Genomic DNA, 17,055 nt, shown 5'->3' on the forward strand with positions numbered 1-17,055 from the left:
AAAGGAAAAGTGAGACTATGACAAGGACAAACGATAATAGCGCTTTCTCTACTACTACTGAAAGTTCCATAAGAGCATCTCGTTCGGTCAAATGTGGGAGGGGCCATTTCCTCTTTTACCTCTATGGTAATTATAATATGCCCTGGTCATTTCAGCTGCAACGCAAAGAAGAATACCACCTCGATCTCCTCTCCCGCGAGTGGAGCAAGAAGCGGACCGAACTGGAAACCAAACTGAGCCGCGGCGTCGAGCAGTGCCGCCATCTCGCGGCCGACCTGGCGCGCGCCACCGACGACTTCCGGCTGCGCGGCTACCGGAACACGGAGAGGGAGAAGAAGGTTACTTCCTTATAATAACTGAGCCGCGGCGTCGAGCAGTGCCGCCATCTCGCGGCCGACCTGGCGCGCGCCACCGACGACTTCCGGCTGCGCGGCTACCGGAACACGGAGAGGGAGAAGAAGGTTACTTCCTTATAATAACTGAGCCGCGGCGTCGAGCAGTGCCGCCATCTCGCGGCCGACCTGGCGCGCGCCACCGACGACTTCCGGCTGCGCGGCTACCGGAACACGGAGAGGGAGAAGAAGGTTACTTCCTTATAATAACTGAGCCGCGGCGTCGAGCAGTGCCGCCATCTCGCGGCCGACCTGGCGCGCGCCACCGACGACTTCCGGCTGCGCGGCTACCGGAACACGGAGAGGGAGAAGAAGGTTACTTCCTTATAATAACTGAGCCGCGGCGTCGAGCAGTGCCGCCATCTCGCGGCCGACCTGGCGCGCGCCACCGACGACTTCCGGCTGCGCGGCTACCGGAACACGGAGAGGGAGAAGAAGGTTACTTCTTACTATAGTTGGTCAAGCAAATCTTGTCAGTAGAAAAAGGCGCAAAATTCAAATTTTCTATGGGACGATATCCCTTAGCGCCTATATTTTTTGAATTTGCCGCCTTTTTCTACTGAAAAGATTTGCTTGACCAGCTATACTTTCTTCGCAGAGGTTTACCGGTTGCCTCTTTGGCATAGATAGATATTAGATAGATAGATAATCTGTTTATTTGTTTGCCACAATACACACAAAATATTCAAGTACAAAAATCACATATTAGGTACATAAAACGACCCAGAAAAAAAAATTGCTATTACAAAAACAAATAAGAGTCACATAGATTTTTACATAATAGAAAAAGAAAAAAAAAACAAATACTGTTTCATACAAATAAAAATCCTGTGTGCGTCGCAGCAAAACAAATATATTATGCCATACGATTAAATAAATCAATGTGCCATTTTCAACCAAAAGGGTACTTATTGTCGCTTGTCAGTAAGGCGCTATTTCCATATAGTTTCAATTGGAAATCAACAAGCGGCAATGTGGTACCTTTTGTTTAAAAACGTCACAAATACTAGAAATAGAAATTGTTCTAAGATATCATTGAATGATTCAGCAAGGCTTAACTTTTTCAAAAACCAGCCCCAAATTGCTCATTCCCAAATTTCATAAGTTTAAAACTTTATAATCTTTCACAGCTTCTAGACGCGAAGAATGCTCTGGAGACCCACTACACGGCGAAATATCAGGAGCTCAGAGAGGCTTCGCAGAAGATGGAAGACGATATGAACCACCGGCTGAAGCTCAAGGATATGCGCATCGAGGAGCTGGACGCGAAGGTCCAGCAGTTGGAACGGCAGCTGGAGACCATGAAGGTATTACACTGTAGCGTAGCGTGAACCAATCTAGCCGTGGGCGAAAACCACATCTGCGAGGCCCTTTTCAATGTGTTCCCTGGGTAATGAAAAGGTTGGCTTTGCGAGGCCCCCCTAAGTGCGAGGCCGTGGGCGAAGGTCACATTTGCCCATGCCTAGCTACGCTACTGAAGGCGATACACGTAAATCATGTCTAAAACCTATTCGCCTCTCTAAAATTCAATATAAGTTTAAATTAAACACCATGTAATCCTTGAAAAGTCAGATAAATGTATTGTATTGATTTAATAGTATTGATCAGTACAAATATCCCGTGTTTCCTGTTGTCGATTTCGGGGTTTACTCTCAGTTTAGTGGAATTGGCCAGTGAAAGTTATAGTTTGTCAGAGAACTGTCTCATTTCAAACATAGACAGAGAGAATCATACTAGCTTTGTCTTACACTACTACTAGCATCCAAAAGAAAAGGATGAGTATAGTTTTTTTTGTTCTTATTTACTGACAATTTGGTTAGTTAGTTAGTTAGTTAGTTTTGCTGGGCATTTTCCGCAACTCGACATCCAATGTGCCTATTTTGCGTGAAACGAGGTAGCGCTACTCTAACCACCCCAGCTCCTCCACGAAGCCTAGCAAGGTCTTCAGGTTGCTAGTTGCTTCCTTTAGTGTGCATGGATTCCCTAGGTATTTGCTCCTATATACTTCTACCTGTTTACAGTCTAGGAGAATATGTTTTGTTGTTTCTTCTTCTGCCATGCACGCTCTGCACATGGGGCTGTCCGTTTTACCCATAATATGTAGGTGTTTGTTTAGTGTGTTATGTCCTGTTATTAATCCTACTATTTTACGTAGTTGGCTTCTTGGTGTTTTCAGTAATATTTTGGTAAGTTTGTGGTTCAGTTCCGGTAGAATTTCTTTGGTTTGCCTGCATGTCTTCATTTCATTCCAGTACTTGTTGTGCAGTTGTCTGTGATGTTGTTCTAGCTGGTTGTGTATGTAGGATATTGGTAGGGGCATGATTGGCTCGGGTCCATATGCCGGTGTTTCTGAACCTTTTCTGGCCAGTTCATCCGCTGCATCGTTTCCTCTTGATCCACTATGCCCCTTTATCCATTGTACTGTTACTTTGTTGCCTTCTTTGCTCACTTCAGTGAGGCTTCGATGACATTCAAGTATAAGCTCTGAAGTAAGTTTGTCGCTGCATAGCGCTTGTAGTACCGATTTACTGTCTGACAGTATTAGTATGGTTTCGTGTTTCACTTGTCGTCTTGACAATTTGGTTTGACCAACTATATTTACAGATGGCACCAGTCCGTGGGTAATTTTAGTTTTACCAATATCGTCAAATTCTTGTTTTTATTTTTATGACCCGGTTGCTAGTCCTTCCATAGAACAAAACTAGAAGCAATGGAAACCTATGCTGGCGCCATCTATAAAAACCTTTGACAGTTGCCAACCCCATTGGCCCCATGGCCCCATAGTTTCTCAACGAATATCGTATTCGTTGAGAAACTATGGTTACGTTCGTCTCTTTTATTTTTTATTATTTTATTGTTCATAAAATGTAGTTTATTTCATACAAACTTATAGTACAAAAAATATAATTAAAATATAAAGTGTACACTTTACCACGAAATGTGCCGTTTTCAACCAAAAGGGTACTAAATGTCGGCTGTCAATAACACGCTATTTTCATAAAACTTCAATTTGAAATCAACCTTATCGACACCCGACAATGAGGTACTTGAAAACGTAGTCAGCGCTGATCTTCCGGCGATATTTAAATCCCAAGTAGTTTGTATATCATCTAAAAGCGATATTTCTCATTTTCAGATTAATGCCAAAAATATAGAAAAGGAGTCCGAGAGCAAGTATTCCGGATTGACGAAAGACCAAACGGCCAGCCTTATACAGGAATTGGTATGTATACACCGTATACACGAGCAATACTTTTCTAAAACTACTAGCCTACACGACTATTACATGAACTATAGGGGGCAGCATAGGACAGCGGCGGCTGGTGATTCTATATTATGGGTGTTCACTATCACAGTAAAAAACTACACATTGAATTAACCGACACAAAATACGGTCATTGAACTCTCTTATAGAATTTCGCTATTACGAATATCTTGACGACCGATAGACGCTAACTGCAGTTCATTTTACAAATGGATTCTAGGTTGTGAATGTTGTTTTCAAATTTTATGGAAATATGTGCTAAATTATTAACACATCGGTTTCGGTCCAAGCAAACTCACCGCACAGCCGTCGCCCGGCCCGCCCGCGCCCGCTCCAAACAAGACATATACTTAGGTACATACATGTACTTAGGTAGGTAACACGATAAACTAAAACACCTAGTTACTTTTATCACAGCGACATAACACAACCACGGTGTTTTTTCATATTGATCTTATTTAATGACATATAAGTTTTTGTTTTTGACGAACATTGTTACGAAAGTTCAAGGTTTTCCTTTTATATTGAACTCGAGTCGATTTTGTAAACTTTTTTCACATTCTCCCGTTAAATTCATTCATTTTAAACACCTCACAACAAACAAATTATGTGCACTTACTGCTTAAACTCTTGGTTAATTATTTATAATAAAAAAATTCCAAAATTCCATTCACGCGCGTACTTTAAAATTGACTACTAACTAAGGTCTGTTTACAAACAAGTGACAATAAAATATGGCGCACACAATGCGCGCGCATTCGACGAGAGGGCGCAAGGTCAAACGGGCTACGGAGCGCCGCTCCAATTTTACCTCTTTCTTCATAGAAAATCTTCTGTTTCACGTGCGGAACTGTAGCGAAACTTCTCTTTCGCTCTCATTGAATTTCCTATTGATTTTATGTACTAAATCTTTTTCATAGGAGCGCAATCCAAAGCGCTCCGCTTCGCGCGTTACCTATGATTCCTATGAAATTATAGGAGTAGGCCGAGTAGTATAGGCCGTCTATAAACTTATAATGAATAAAGGTAATTATTTAATTGGTATTGACTTTTGTACGATAGATCTTAAAGAGTAATATATTAATTAGGCACTATAATTTTATGGGAGTGCACTGCACAAGCGCTCCTTAGAGGAAGCCGCGCCTGGCATAGGATCTCAAATTTTTGGCGCCAGTCGTAAATGCGAAATTTATGCTCACAAGATGGCAGCCTACTATGCACAAGAAAACGTCCGAGAACGGTAGATGGTAGCATATTGCTTTGACAAAGTACATGTTTATGTTTCCGATTCAGACTACAAGATGGCAGACCCTCCAACGCGCACGATCCCTGTAGGCATTATGTGCAAACCCTTATTATTAATTTATTTAAACTTTATTGCACAAATAAAGAAAAATGTACAAATGGCGGGCTTAATGCCAAAAGGCATCTCTTTTATTGTCAATGAACTGAAACATTGATAACGGGGTTTGAATTAATGTCACACATCTTCCGCTCGAATTTTTATTGTGTTAACAAATGTGGTAAAAGGGGTATCTTCATTATGAATACAAATCACGAATGATCTGAATTCATTACGAATGATCGTTTGCTCCATTGCTACAACTTTAGTCGTTGGAGTTTTCATCTTCAGGACTTGACTCAGATTTTCACTCTAGTACCAAAGAGGATATAATAAGATAGAGTGGTACCGTCATAGTAGATTTTGTAACCACAGTAAATTCACTGCCATCTATCGACACATCTTAAAACTAAAAATGAAGATTTATATAAATACGATAAAATGTATTTAAATATTCATAAATGATATTGTCTTCGGTTACCGCGATAGTTACTCATGAAATAAAACTATGAAAACGGATTATATCGCGTATATTCGCGTTCGTGGTCAACGGGTGACTGTCACCCGTTGACCACGAACGCTGTAAAGAGTTCGAAACGTCGGGATGTATTATAAATTCAATATACGCGATATAATCCGTTTTCATAGTTTTATTTTATTCATAAATGATTTTTTTTATTTGCATTAATTATTTTTATGATTTTGACCCATGTTATTTTACTGATATGCGTTTAAATTGTTAAATAACAAACGAAACCGTCAACGCCATCTATACGACTGTAGGCCAAAGCTAGTAGCGCCCTCTGATCGAGAATCAAATTTTCTTGATTTTCGAGGCACGTTTTTTCCTTAGACTGTATCCATCTATTACGGAGTTATATCGATATTTGCTAGTACTCATTATTTTTAGTAGGAATTTCAGTTATTTTAAAACTGTTAGAGGTTTGAGCCTTCTGTTTGAGCCTGAAGTTTCAGTTTTTTTAAGAGAAAACGTCGACAGTTTTACATCCTTACTATACGATTATTCCTATCTTCTCTTCTTCCGGTTATTTTTGGTGGCTTTCTTCTGACATAAAAAAAAATCTGAACTCAACTTCCCTGGAAACAATAACCAATTTCCCTTTATTGTTTCTAGCGTTGCCTAGAAGAGAAGTTGGACAGCGCCGTGCAGTCCAAAGGGTTCTTCAAGGAGCAGTGGGGCCGCGCCGTGCGGGAACTACACTTGAACAAGCTCCATACGAGGAGGCAGATGCTCACGCAGCTGAGACAAGACAGGAGACAGCTCGGAGAGATGGGGTTATAACCTTTTATTATTCTTATATAACATTTTGGGCAAGTAATAAGAAAGACTGACGCGTTTGTATGTCTTGAAAATCCCGAAATTACCAGCAGTGGGTTCGCTATGGCACTTAGACAACGCATCTACGACAAACAAACAAAGATGATCATCATCTCAGCCGAAAGACGTCCACTGCTGGACAAAGGCCTCCCCCAAAGATCTCCACAACCATAGAGTAACTTATACTAGAGCGGTACTGTCTTAGTAAATTTTGTAACCCCAGTAAATTCACTGCCATCTGTCGACACACTTTAAAACTAAAAATGAATATTTATAAAAATACGATAAAATGTATTTAAATATGGATAAATGTTTTTTTTATTTGCATTAATTATTTTTATGATTTTGACCCATGTTCTTTCACTGATATGCGTTAAAATTGTTAAATAACAAACGAAACCGTCAACGCCATCTATACGACTGTAGGCCAAAGCTAGTATCGCCCTCTGAACGAGAATCAAATTTTCTTGATTTTCGAGGCACGTTTTTTCCTTAGACTGTATCCATCTATTACGGAGTTATATCTATGTTTGCCACAACGAACGGTCATTCGCTGCCCTCAACCAACGGTTTCCCGCGACTTTAACCAGATCGTCGGTCCATCTAGTCTGGGGCCTTCCCACGCTGCGTCTTCCGGGGCGTGGTCGCCACTCGAGAACCTTTCTGCCCCATCGGCGAGCAAATGTAGCCCGCCCACTGCCACTCAAGAGCCCATCAACGTGCTCACTAGCGCCACTGCAAAATAATTGTGATTATTCAAATTTTACGACAGCCGCTACCTACTGTATTTTGTATTTAAGTACCTTTTGAATACATCAAACTAGTTTTTATGTTGCTGGATTCGTCGATCTATGAACTCAAAACAAAAGCGGCCTCTTTAACTTTGGACGCATAGATTGACGCATCCAGAAACGTAAAAACTATTATAATGTATTCAAATACAAAATACAGTACTAGCGGCCCCCTTTTATAAATATCTATCGTTAAATTTAAATAATCACAATTATTTAGCAGTGGCGCTAGTGAGCGCGTTAATGGGCTCTTAAGTCAGTTTTAACAGTATGCATAATAACCTTTTAAGAATGAATATTATTTTTCAGACTGGACACTATTCAAGACCAAGACGAGAAGGCCGAGCAGGTGGACATGAAACGCCTAAAAGACGACTTTTACGTCGACATACTCGCCAACATGCCCGTCATCGAGTCCAACTCTATCATAAGTAAGTGTTCTATAACAGTTTATGGTAATTACCTATGTACTGTCGCTATCTACACGAGTATAGGCCAAAGGGATGGCGCCATACCTTTGGCCTATACTCGTGTAGATGGCGACACCTTTTGATATTTAACACATATATCAGTCAAAGAGCAAGGATCAAAGTCAAATGGCATTCTAAAAGCTACAATCCTGTGTCGAAAGACGGCAGTAAATTTACTGTGGCTACAAAATACGCCTCTATTCTCTTTGACCATAGAGTAACTTATACTAGAGCCGTACTGTCATAGTAAATTTTATAACCCCAGTAAATTCACTGCCATCTGTAGACACACTTTAAAACTAAAATTGAAGATTTGTAAAAATACGATAAAATGTATTTAAATATAGATAAATGATTTTTTTTATTTGCATTAATTATTTTGATGATTTTGACCCATGTTCTTTCACTGATATGCGTTAAAATTGTTAAATAACAAACGAAACCGTCAACGCCATCTATACGACTGTAGGCCAAAACTAGTAGCGCCCTCTGAACGAGAATCAAATTTTCTTGATTTTCGAGGCACGTTTTTTCCTTAGACTGTATCCATCTATTACGGAGTTATATCTATCTTTGCTTTGACTAAACTGACACCGTTGTCAAGATACCCGCTAGATGTCGCTATTCGATTGGGAAACTAGATACCGTTTGTCTTATGCCGAAATGGTACCCGCGTTGCCCAAATTTTACTCTTCCGCAATTCTCACGATTTTTTCGTGAATATTTTTTCATGAGTCGCCATATGTGAAGTGGTATCACTCATATATTATTATTTTATATTTATATTTTATTAAAAACAAATTATTTATTATTACAAAGGTACCTGTGCAGAGATATATCCATCATTCTCAAAATGTGTCACTGAAAAAAATATATGGATATGCATTTTTCGCACACTGTGTAGCACTTCAGTGACAACATTATCAATCGTACTGTACTAGTTACTTTCCTTCCATTCGCGTAATTATTGTATATATTAAGTGGAATACCTGGAACTACAAGTTGTACATATTAACTGTATTTTAATATTTATATCTACGGACCGCAATGAGCTTCGTGGTTTGTTACTCTATTTGAAGTTAAACGGAAGTAAGATGCAAGTTTAACATGTACTGTTACGTAAAGGTGACGATGTAATTTAGATAATAATATAGCAAATATTTAAAAGTTGTATCTTTTACAGCTACGACGGGACCAGACTTGGATATGTATGATGAAATGAAGTAAGTACTTATACTGTTTTCATTGTAGCTTAGGATGGTATTACATCTGTCCAATATCTTGTCCCAGTGTGTATTTGCGTCTCACATTTGGCTTAATGAGAGAGTGAGACGCAATGCACATTGGACAAGTGGAAGGTGGAAAACCTAGGCATTAAAATTTAGTCCCTGGTGCATTCCCTAATTGTAGCATAATCCGAATGACAGCGACGTAACAGATATCACCAAGTACCAAGCTAAAGTTAACAGACAATAAATAAATACAATGCCACAGAATAACTAATAATGCATCTTTTTCTTCTGTTATTATGGGCGGACCCGTTTTCGTATCTATTTTTCTTTACGCATCCCGTCTCATTTATTCCTAGATTATGTGTGTTGCTTTACTTGCTTTGCCGTTCTGGACCGTTAAGCCCCATTTAGACGGTTTAAGAACTTGCATGCGATTTTCGTTATATACGTTGCGGGATTTGGTCGATTGACTGAAATCATTGAACTCTGTAGTTAGCAATGTATTGAATATGGCATGAAAGTTCTGGAACGGTCTAAATGGGGCTTTAGCCTGATCTTGCAAACAACCGCCATGAGCCCTTGAAGAAACCTATGGACGCCAGCAACTCCAGAGGTGTTACATACGCGTTGCCGACCCTTTAAAAACCGGTACCTACACTCTTTTTTAAAGGACCCCATACTGTAGTCCCTCGAGAAACTAACTTACGATAACCTTACCTTAGAACTTAAGCCAACCTTTTTTTTTAGAAGCGCGCCAAAGAACCCAACAAACGAGAGACTGTCAGAGCTAATCGCAGAGCGAGACCGCCTCGTCGAGCGTGACTGTCCCGACGAGGACCGCCTGCAGCATTTAAACCAGGAGATCAGATCTATCCTGCTCAACTCTTGCTAGCGTTCAAAATATTGTTGTTGTGGCTGTCCTATGGCACCCCAGACGTGCAAAGGGCCTTCACAAGCTCGCGCTACGCCTTCCTATCTTCAGGGACCTTCGGCTCTTGCTAGTGTTCAAAATATGTGACCTTTATAATCAAAATGGTACTTATTGTCGGTTCAATAAGGCGCTATTTCCATAAAGCTTCAATTTAAAATCCTTATCGACCGAAAAAGTGGTACCTTTTATTTGAAAACGTCAAATATAGGCTCTTTGTAAATTAACGATTCGAAATTCTAAGCTACGCAGAGGTTGAAACGTAGGTTTTTGAACGCCACGCCAAACAAATTGAACCGTAAACTGTAACCGTCCGTTACGGTTTACGGTTCAATTTGTACTGGTTAATGGTTAATTGCAATTAACGTTCGGCCAACACTGCCATTAGATGAGCTATACGCGTGCGCCCGTGAGTTACAGAACATATGCAATGCGACAATATGATTGGTGAAGTAGATTTGTAGCCCACCATAAACCATACAAAATTTACGGTGAGGAATAAAAAAAAAGCGAGACTGTGACAAGGACAAACAATAATAGCGCTTTCTCTGCTACTTCTACTGAAAGATGCATTTCCCCCCACCCCTCATGTCCGATCCAGTTATACTAGATTCATGATGATTCATTCTATACTCCGTTTGGTTATATCCTATAAGCCAATACGAATGTGCTTAGAAATTGTGCTTGCACTTGGCGCATGTAGCTAGACTAAAGGGACCCACTGATTACCAGTCCGTTGGACGATATCGGCCTGTCAGTTGTTCGGAACTGTCAAATTTTTGTTCTAACTGACAGGCTGATATCGTCCGGCGGACTGATAATCAGTGGGCCCTCCACACTCATGCGCGAAGTCGCGAAGTCTGGAGCGAGCTTATAGTACTACAGGAGTGGAGCGGCCGGCCTACTTGTTACTCGCGTGTGCTTTTACACGGTGGAATTGACTACTGCAACGCATATATTAATATTACACTCGTATCGTAATTCTTTATTATATACATATTAGGTAATTATTATGACATGTGTCTCATCGAAACTAGCTCAATCTATTGTTGTTCTTATTTAAATAAAATATAAATATTTTAGATATTCACGTGTTTCTTTCTCTAAATAAATCCCCAAAACCACATAATCGCTACTGTTATCTATTATGTGAAATATACTATATTTGTAGACCTGATTTATGAAGTTTACAGTGAGTTTACCTGGTTCCTAAAATCGATCACCTAAATCGGCTTAGTAGTTTCGTGGATCACGTGTAAAGAGAACACTCGGGTACTATGTAAGCACAAAGAGTTATTGATGTACATAATCAAACAAAAGTTAATATGATAAGATAAGATAATATTTATTGAATAACTGTGTACAGAGATGTTGGCAATAATACATTTAGCAAAGATAGATATAACTCCGTAATAGATGGATACAGTCTAAGGAAAAATCGTGCCTCGAAAATCAAGAAATTTTGATTCTCGTTCAGAGGGCGCTACTAGTTTTGGCCTACAGTCGTATAGATGGCGTTGACGGTTTCGTTTGTTATTTAACAATTTTAACGCATATCAGTGAAAGAACATGGGTCAAAATCATCAAAATAATTAATGCAAATAAAAAAAATCATTTATCTATATTTAAATACATTTTATCGTATTTTTACAAATCTTCAATTTTAGTTTTAAAGTGTGTCAGAGTTTAAAGGTAGAGGTTAAAGCATAGACCTAGCATTACATAGACCAGCTATACGCGTGCGCCCGTAAGGGATAGACATAGATGACGTCATAAACGTGGGGATACCATATTGGTAAAAATTACCCCAATATTTGATATCACGTTTGGGGCGATTACCCTGGAGGCAAAGTTAGCTTGTTTGACGGTATTAAAAAATTGTTAAATAAAATGTCAATAGGCCGTTCTTTTTAGGCGTATAAACAATGAAATACCTCCTATAATTCGCGCAGGTGGTACAAAACTAAACATGTTTAGTAAATAAAATGTATTATGGGTTTTAATTTAAAGAAATCACAAATCGCAATCACACCAATTAATGTACACCACATTTAATCTTCACAACATTTGTTTATTTATTTTTTGGAATTAGAAGTACGAAAAAACTTCGAGGTCAAAATTACCCATAAAATTATGATATTTTCATCTGGTATCCCTAACATGATTGTTATGCAGCTAAATTAAGAAGAAGTTTAAGAATGGCTGACCTCAGACTCCTACCTACCTACGTAATTTGGGCGGATAATTTTACAAATAATTTTTTGTTAATTTGCGTAAATAATTGTGATATTTTTATTGAATTCGTTTGATTCTACATTGCTTTGAGTGTAACGTAATTTTACGATGTTATTCTCACATATTGCGTTAAGAGGAAGGTGTAAAATACCGTACTTACGTGTGAAAGGTTATGATCTCATATTTTTGCTCAGAGCGGCTATTACAGCCGATTACAGAACAATTCACCAGTATTTTATCAAAGTTCAAGCATTCAAAACGTTAACCATCACTATATTTCATAAGAGAAAGCACAATTTTATACAAAACAACGATAATTAAACAAGCAACGAACAAACATGACATGTCACGTACTTATTTGTTTGCCACAACCTCGGTTGTGGCAGCGGTGGAAAAGTGAAACTATGACAAGGACAAACAATAACAGCGCTTTCTCTGCTACTCCTACTGAAAGATACATAAGACTATCCCGTTCGGTCATTTTCCCCCACTCCTCATGACCGATCCAGTTATACTAGATTCATGGGTTAAAGAGTTTAAAGAGTGTGACAGATGGCAGTGAATTTACTGGGGTTACAAAATTTACTATGACAGTACCGCTCTAGTATAAGTTACTCTATGCATTTAGGAAGCAACAGCAGGCGCGGATCCAGCTCTCAAAAAAGGTTGTGGTCACAGCCACCCGAAAACCGAAAATCGGCCAAGTGCGACTCTAAGTTCGCTCATAAAGCAATTATGAGTCATGAATGACTTTTGAATTTGATTACCTATTTCCTTTTTCCTGCGCATCAGGACTTTGGCTTTGAATTAATTCAGAGCTGATTTCGTCCAATTAAATAGTCAGTTTTGATTAAATTCCAAATCAATTTCAATCAATCTTTTTTTTTGTTTCCTATACTAGCCACAGCTAGTAAGCCAATAGGGACACTAAACTGGGCGGTGTCTTGACGGTGTCTCGGAAATTGTAATGTGACCAGCAAGTGACATGCACCAGGCGAGACTTAATTTACAACTACTGAACCGATTTGATGAAATTTCGGCTACTTCAAATGATATCAAATTAAATTAAACGCACATAAAATGTATACTAATACATTTTACATTAAATAACTTTATTTACAGTTAGATGCTAAACCGAACCGCATTCTACTCTACTTTGAAATTAATCTTAAATGTAGGTATACGAATTTGGTAAGCAATTATGTTTGCTGTAAATTATTTCCCATTTTGAGTACTTTGAAAATAGGATGTTGAATTTTATCTTTAAAAAGTTATTACCATGTTTTGCACCAATCATAGAGGTATGATTGGCGGGTAGTCGGGTAGTCTATTTTTTTTCATAACAAATTTCTAAGATCTTCATAAATATCCTTTGACATCCATCAAGTTATTATACGTACATGAACTAAAAATAGATAATTAGTTTAATTTTTTTTACTTAAATAGAAATTAAAGATAATGATCATGACTGATGATTAGTAATATAACTACTCCTTTTTAACCAATATAATTCAGACAAGTTGGTTTAAGTAGGAACTTTAAAAAAAAATATATAGGATTTTTTTATGTAAATAGGTATAGTGCTACAACACTATACCTATTTACATTCCTATAAAATTTTATTATTAATTTGTTTTGTTATTGTAACGCGTCTTATAATAAACAGCAATTCTCTCAAATCTTAAATCTAGTAATTATTGCAGAAATAAATACTACGTGCAAAAATTAATCAGTGGTCTGCTTCATACATATTTATTTGCAATGATTCAGTTTTGCACCACTCTCTTTGTTTACAATAATTTTTTGCAAAAAAATATTTGAGCCAATCTGTTATATACAGGGAGTCATTCGTATCGAGGTTATGAAAAAGTAAGAATTTTACATTTTAGCCTTTTGCGTAAGTAAATAAATGAATAAATATTATAGGACATTCTTACACAGATTGACTAAGTCCCACGGTAAGCCCAAGGAGGCTAAGTAAAAAATCATAAATGATAGACAGCTAATTTGTGGACTACTTAGTTGTCAGAGCTTTTCATAATCTATAAGTTGCATTAAAAGCAATTAAGTCATGCTAGACTATAATCAATATATATCTATATTTATTTTAAGAACATGTTTAATTCAAAGTAAATTTGATGAATGGTCAAAAAAAAAATCTATTTATTACATTTATTACTAAGGTACTACTTTTGACTCAGTTTTACACCTTTACCTACTTTCCAAAGTCAAATTTGAATAGGCTTAAGAACTTAAGATAAGAAATATTTTATGTTTATACCGTATTTTTATTAGTTAATTAGTACATTTCTAAATAAACGAATGTGCTATACTTCCAAAAAAGTGTACGAACATTTTACGTGACAGCTGTTCCATACAAAAATGAACTGTCATAGGCATCATCATTGGACGCGCGAGGTAACGAGGTATAACTGTGGGAGCACCCAAACGTAAGTTTGATTTTGCTATTAAATTCAAGCTTACGTTTCTTTTTTGCGAAAACGTTGATTATTTGATCTATATCTAGGTTCGTATCTTTATGTATATTCAGGAGAGCTAGCCCGGATAACCTTTCCTCTGCCATTGAGGCCCGCAACCAAGATTTTACTCTGCGAAGAGTAGAAAAAGATCTCTCTGCGGTAGCAACGCTAACCGGGAGAGTTGCTAATATTTGTAAAAACATTTTGATGTTAGGGTACAAATCTTAGATAAATAAGTAAGCATAGAGTACTCCATATACCAGTTTCCTTACTTAATATATGTATAGTATGGTAAAGTTTGAAAATTACTAATAATACATACGTATTATGAATCATTTTTAAACTCCCTTGAACCTAATACTTAGTAAACGTAGTTACGCTTAGCTGACTTATTTCCCTATAGTATGAGGTATTCCATTACTACTCAATCGACCACTAAATATGTAGGTAAATTATTTTATATTTGACTAGGTACATAAAGAATCTACCCAATTAAAATTTTTAAATCTAAATGTTCAGTCGAGATAGCATGATATGCCCCATAAATATATACCTATTGCACAGCTGCGTGAGTAGTTGTAGGATTTAATTTTCAAGATATTTACTTAGTCGTTGACTAGAAGACGCCAAAAAACCCCCTCAAGAAAACAAATCACACACAACACGAAATATCATAGGTACAAATAATAAATCGATAAAGGTAATGAATATTTTATTGGATAATTTGTAACTTTGTTTTATTATAAAAGTAATATACATAGAGTAGCTTACTTACACGTCGAGAAACAATCAGAGCGATAAATTGCTCTGATTGTTTAGGTAAACCCTGGCCGAAATGACCAAAAAACAAAGTTAAAATAAAGTTACAAATGATATATAGAGTAGGGCATTGCAATAACTTACCATTGTGTCGAAACAACAATCACACTATCACAGCTATTTTACCCTGACTGACATTAACAAAAAACTTTTCAAGAATGGCGGCTTGCCTCGGAACTTTTGGCATTTTGGCGGGAATCTACATGTGCATGCATACAACTCAATACACTCTTGCTTTTAAATTAGTAGATCTGTCTATTGTCTATGGTCTGCGCAAGTGCGCGCTTCCAACCAGGTAGTCATCTCTTTTTTTCTAATACATATTCATGCGCCAAAAAGAAACAGATAATATGTTGTAAAAATGTGACAAAAAGTATCACCATTTTTGTCTATGGCTCTTTGCTGCGTTCCGAATCACGCACGATTCATTGTTTTTATTTTTTATTTTATGAAGGCCTATCGATCTCAATATACCGTGAAAGTGTAAAAAAGGTTGTGGGCATGCCCATCTTGCCCACAACGGTGGATCCGCGCCTGAGCAACAGTTTATCCATCACGGACGTACAATATACTTAAGACTAACCTATAACTAAATAACAAAATTAATACTTGCATGCACTATTATCATAATCGTCAAATTCTTATGATAATTTAAAAACCCTAATTTTTGCTTTTTCTTATTCGGGTCATATCTATCCTGCTACAATTACATGGCTAACAATGTTCTTAGGATGGTATTCCAACTATCCAATTTCTTTGTCCAATGTGTACTGTATCTCATATTTTGCTTAATGAGAGAGTGAGACGCAATGACATTGGACAGGTGAAATACCACCCTAACATCTATCCAGACGCCGGGCACTTCCTGCTGAGAGGGACAAGAAAAGTTATGTTTTTTCCCTGTTGCTCTTAGCATGTTTGTGGCCATAGCAAGGCCATAGTAACAAATAGTCCCATGTTTCCGAATAAACTCAAATACTGTATTGGTGAGCTATTTAAAAAAAATGTTACAGTGTACCAGTGTACCACTGGTTGATCTGTTTAGGTCGGTGTATTCCTATTTGTCCGCGCGCCATGTGACCGCCGCCATACATGAGGCGGGGACAGGTGGAAATGATTCATATGGATGCACCTATTCCCACTGTATCCGGCGGGGACAAATGGGAATACAATACACCTAGGTCGATTCGGCACTTCCGTCTATTATAACTATTATATAATCTGTGCTATTAGAATGGTACGTTTTTCCCTTCACTAAACGGCGATACAAAAAAACTTAGAAAATATTCATATACGTTTGTCAAAAGACTGTTTCAATTCAAACATAGACAGAGAGGATCATACTATCTCAACTATCTGCCTTACACTAGTAGTTAGTACTAGCATCCAAAAGAAAAGGATTAGTATAGTTTTTTTTGTTCTTATTTACTAACAATTTGGTTTGACCAACTATAGTCTTTTTTTCAGAACATAGTCGATAAAAAATATTGGCTGATGCTACAACACTAGCGTTGATTGAGGATTCGTCGAAGTCATAGACCTAGCATTACATAGATGCGGCCTACCGCGTGCGCCCGTAAGGGATAGACATAGATGACGTCATAAACGTGGGGATACCATATTGGTAAAAATTACCCCAATATTTGATATCACGTTGGGGCGATTACCCTGGAGGCAAAGTTGGACGGTATTAAAATTGTTGAATAAAATGTCAATGGGCCGTTCTTTTTAGGCGTATGAACAATGAAATACCTCCTATAAT

At 37.9% G+C, this 17,055-nt stretch overlaps 1 protein-coding gene across 1 annotated transcript in view; it reads left to right on the forward strand.

Moving 5' to 3' along the window:
- Positions 1-10,845, forward strand: part of LOC134749125 (centrosomal protein of 120 kDa-like) — a 28,272-nt gene extending 17,427 nt beyond the window's left edge. The window contains exons 14-20 of the mRNA XM_063684030.1: positions 156-338; positions 1,523-1,699; positions 3,529-3,615; positions 6,135-6,295; positions 7,439-7,560; positions 8,783-8,822; positions 9,579-10,845. Of these exons, the coding sequence (XP_063540100.1) occupies positions 156-338; positions 1,523-1,699; positions 3,529-3,615; positions 6,135-6,295; positions 7,439-7,560; positions 8,783-8,822; positions 9,579-9,723 (915 nt within the window). The 3' untranslated portion in view covers positions 9,724-10,845. The remainder of the gene's footprint in view (positions 1-155; positions 339-1,522; positions 1,700-3,528; positions 3,616-6,134; positions 6,296-7,438; positions 7,561-8,782; positions 8,823-9,578) is intronic.
- Positions 10,846-17,055: the final 6,210 nt, after the last annotated feature.

Source organism: Cydia strobilella, chromosome 17 (genome assembly GCF_947568885.1).
Source record: "Cydia strobilella chromosome 17, ilCydStro3.1, whole genome shotgun sequence".
Classification (NCBI taxonomy): domain Eukaryota; kingdom Metazoa; phylum Arthropoda; class Insecta; order Lepidoptera; family Tortricidae; genus Cydia; species Cydia strobilella.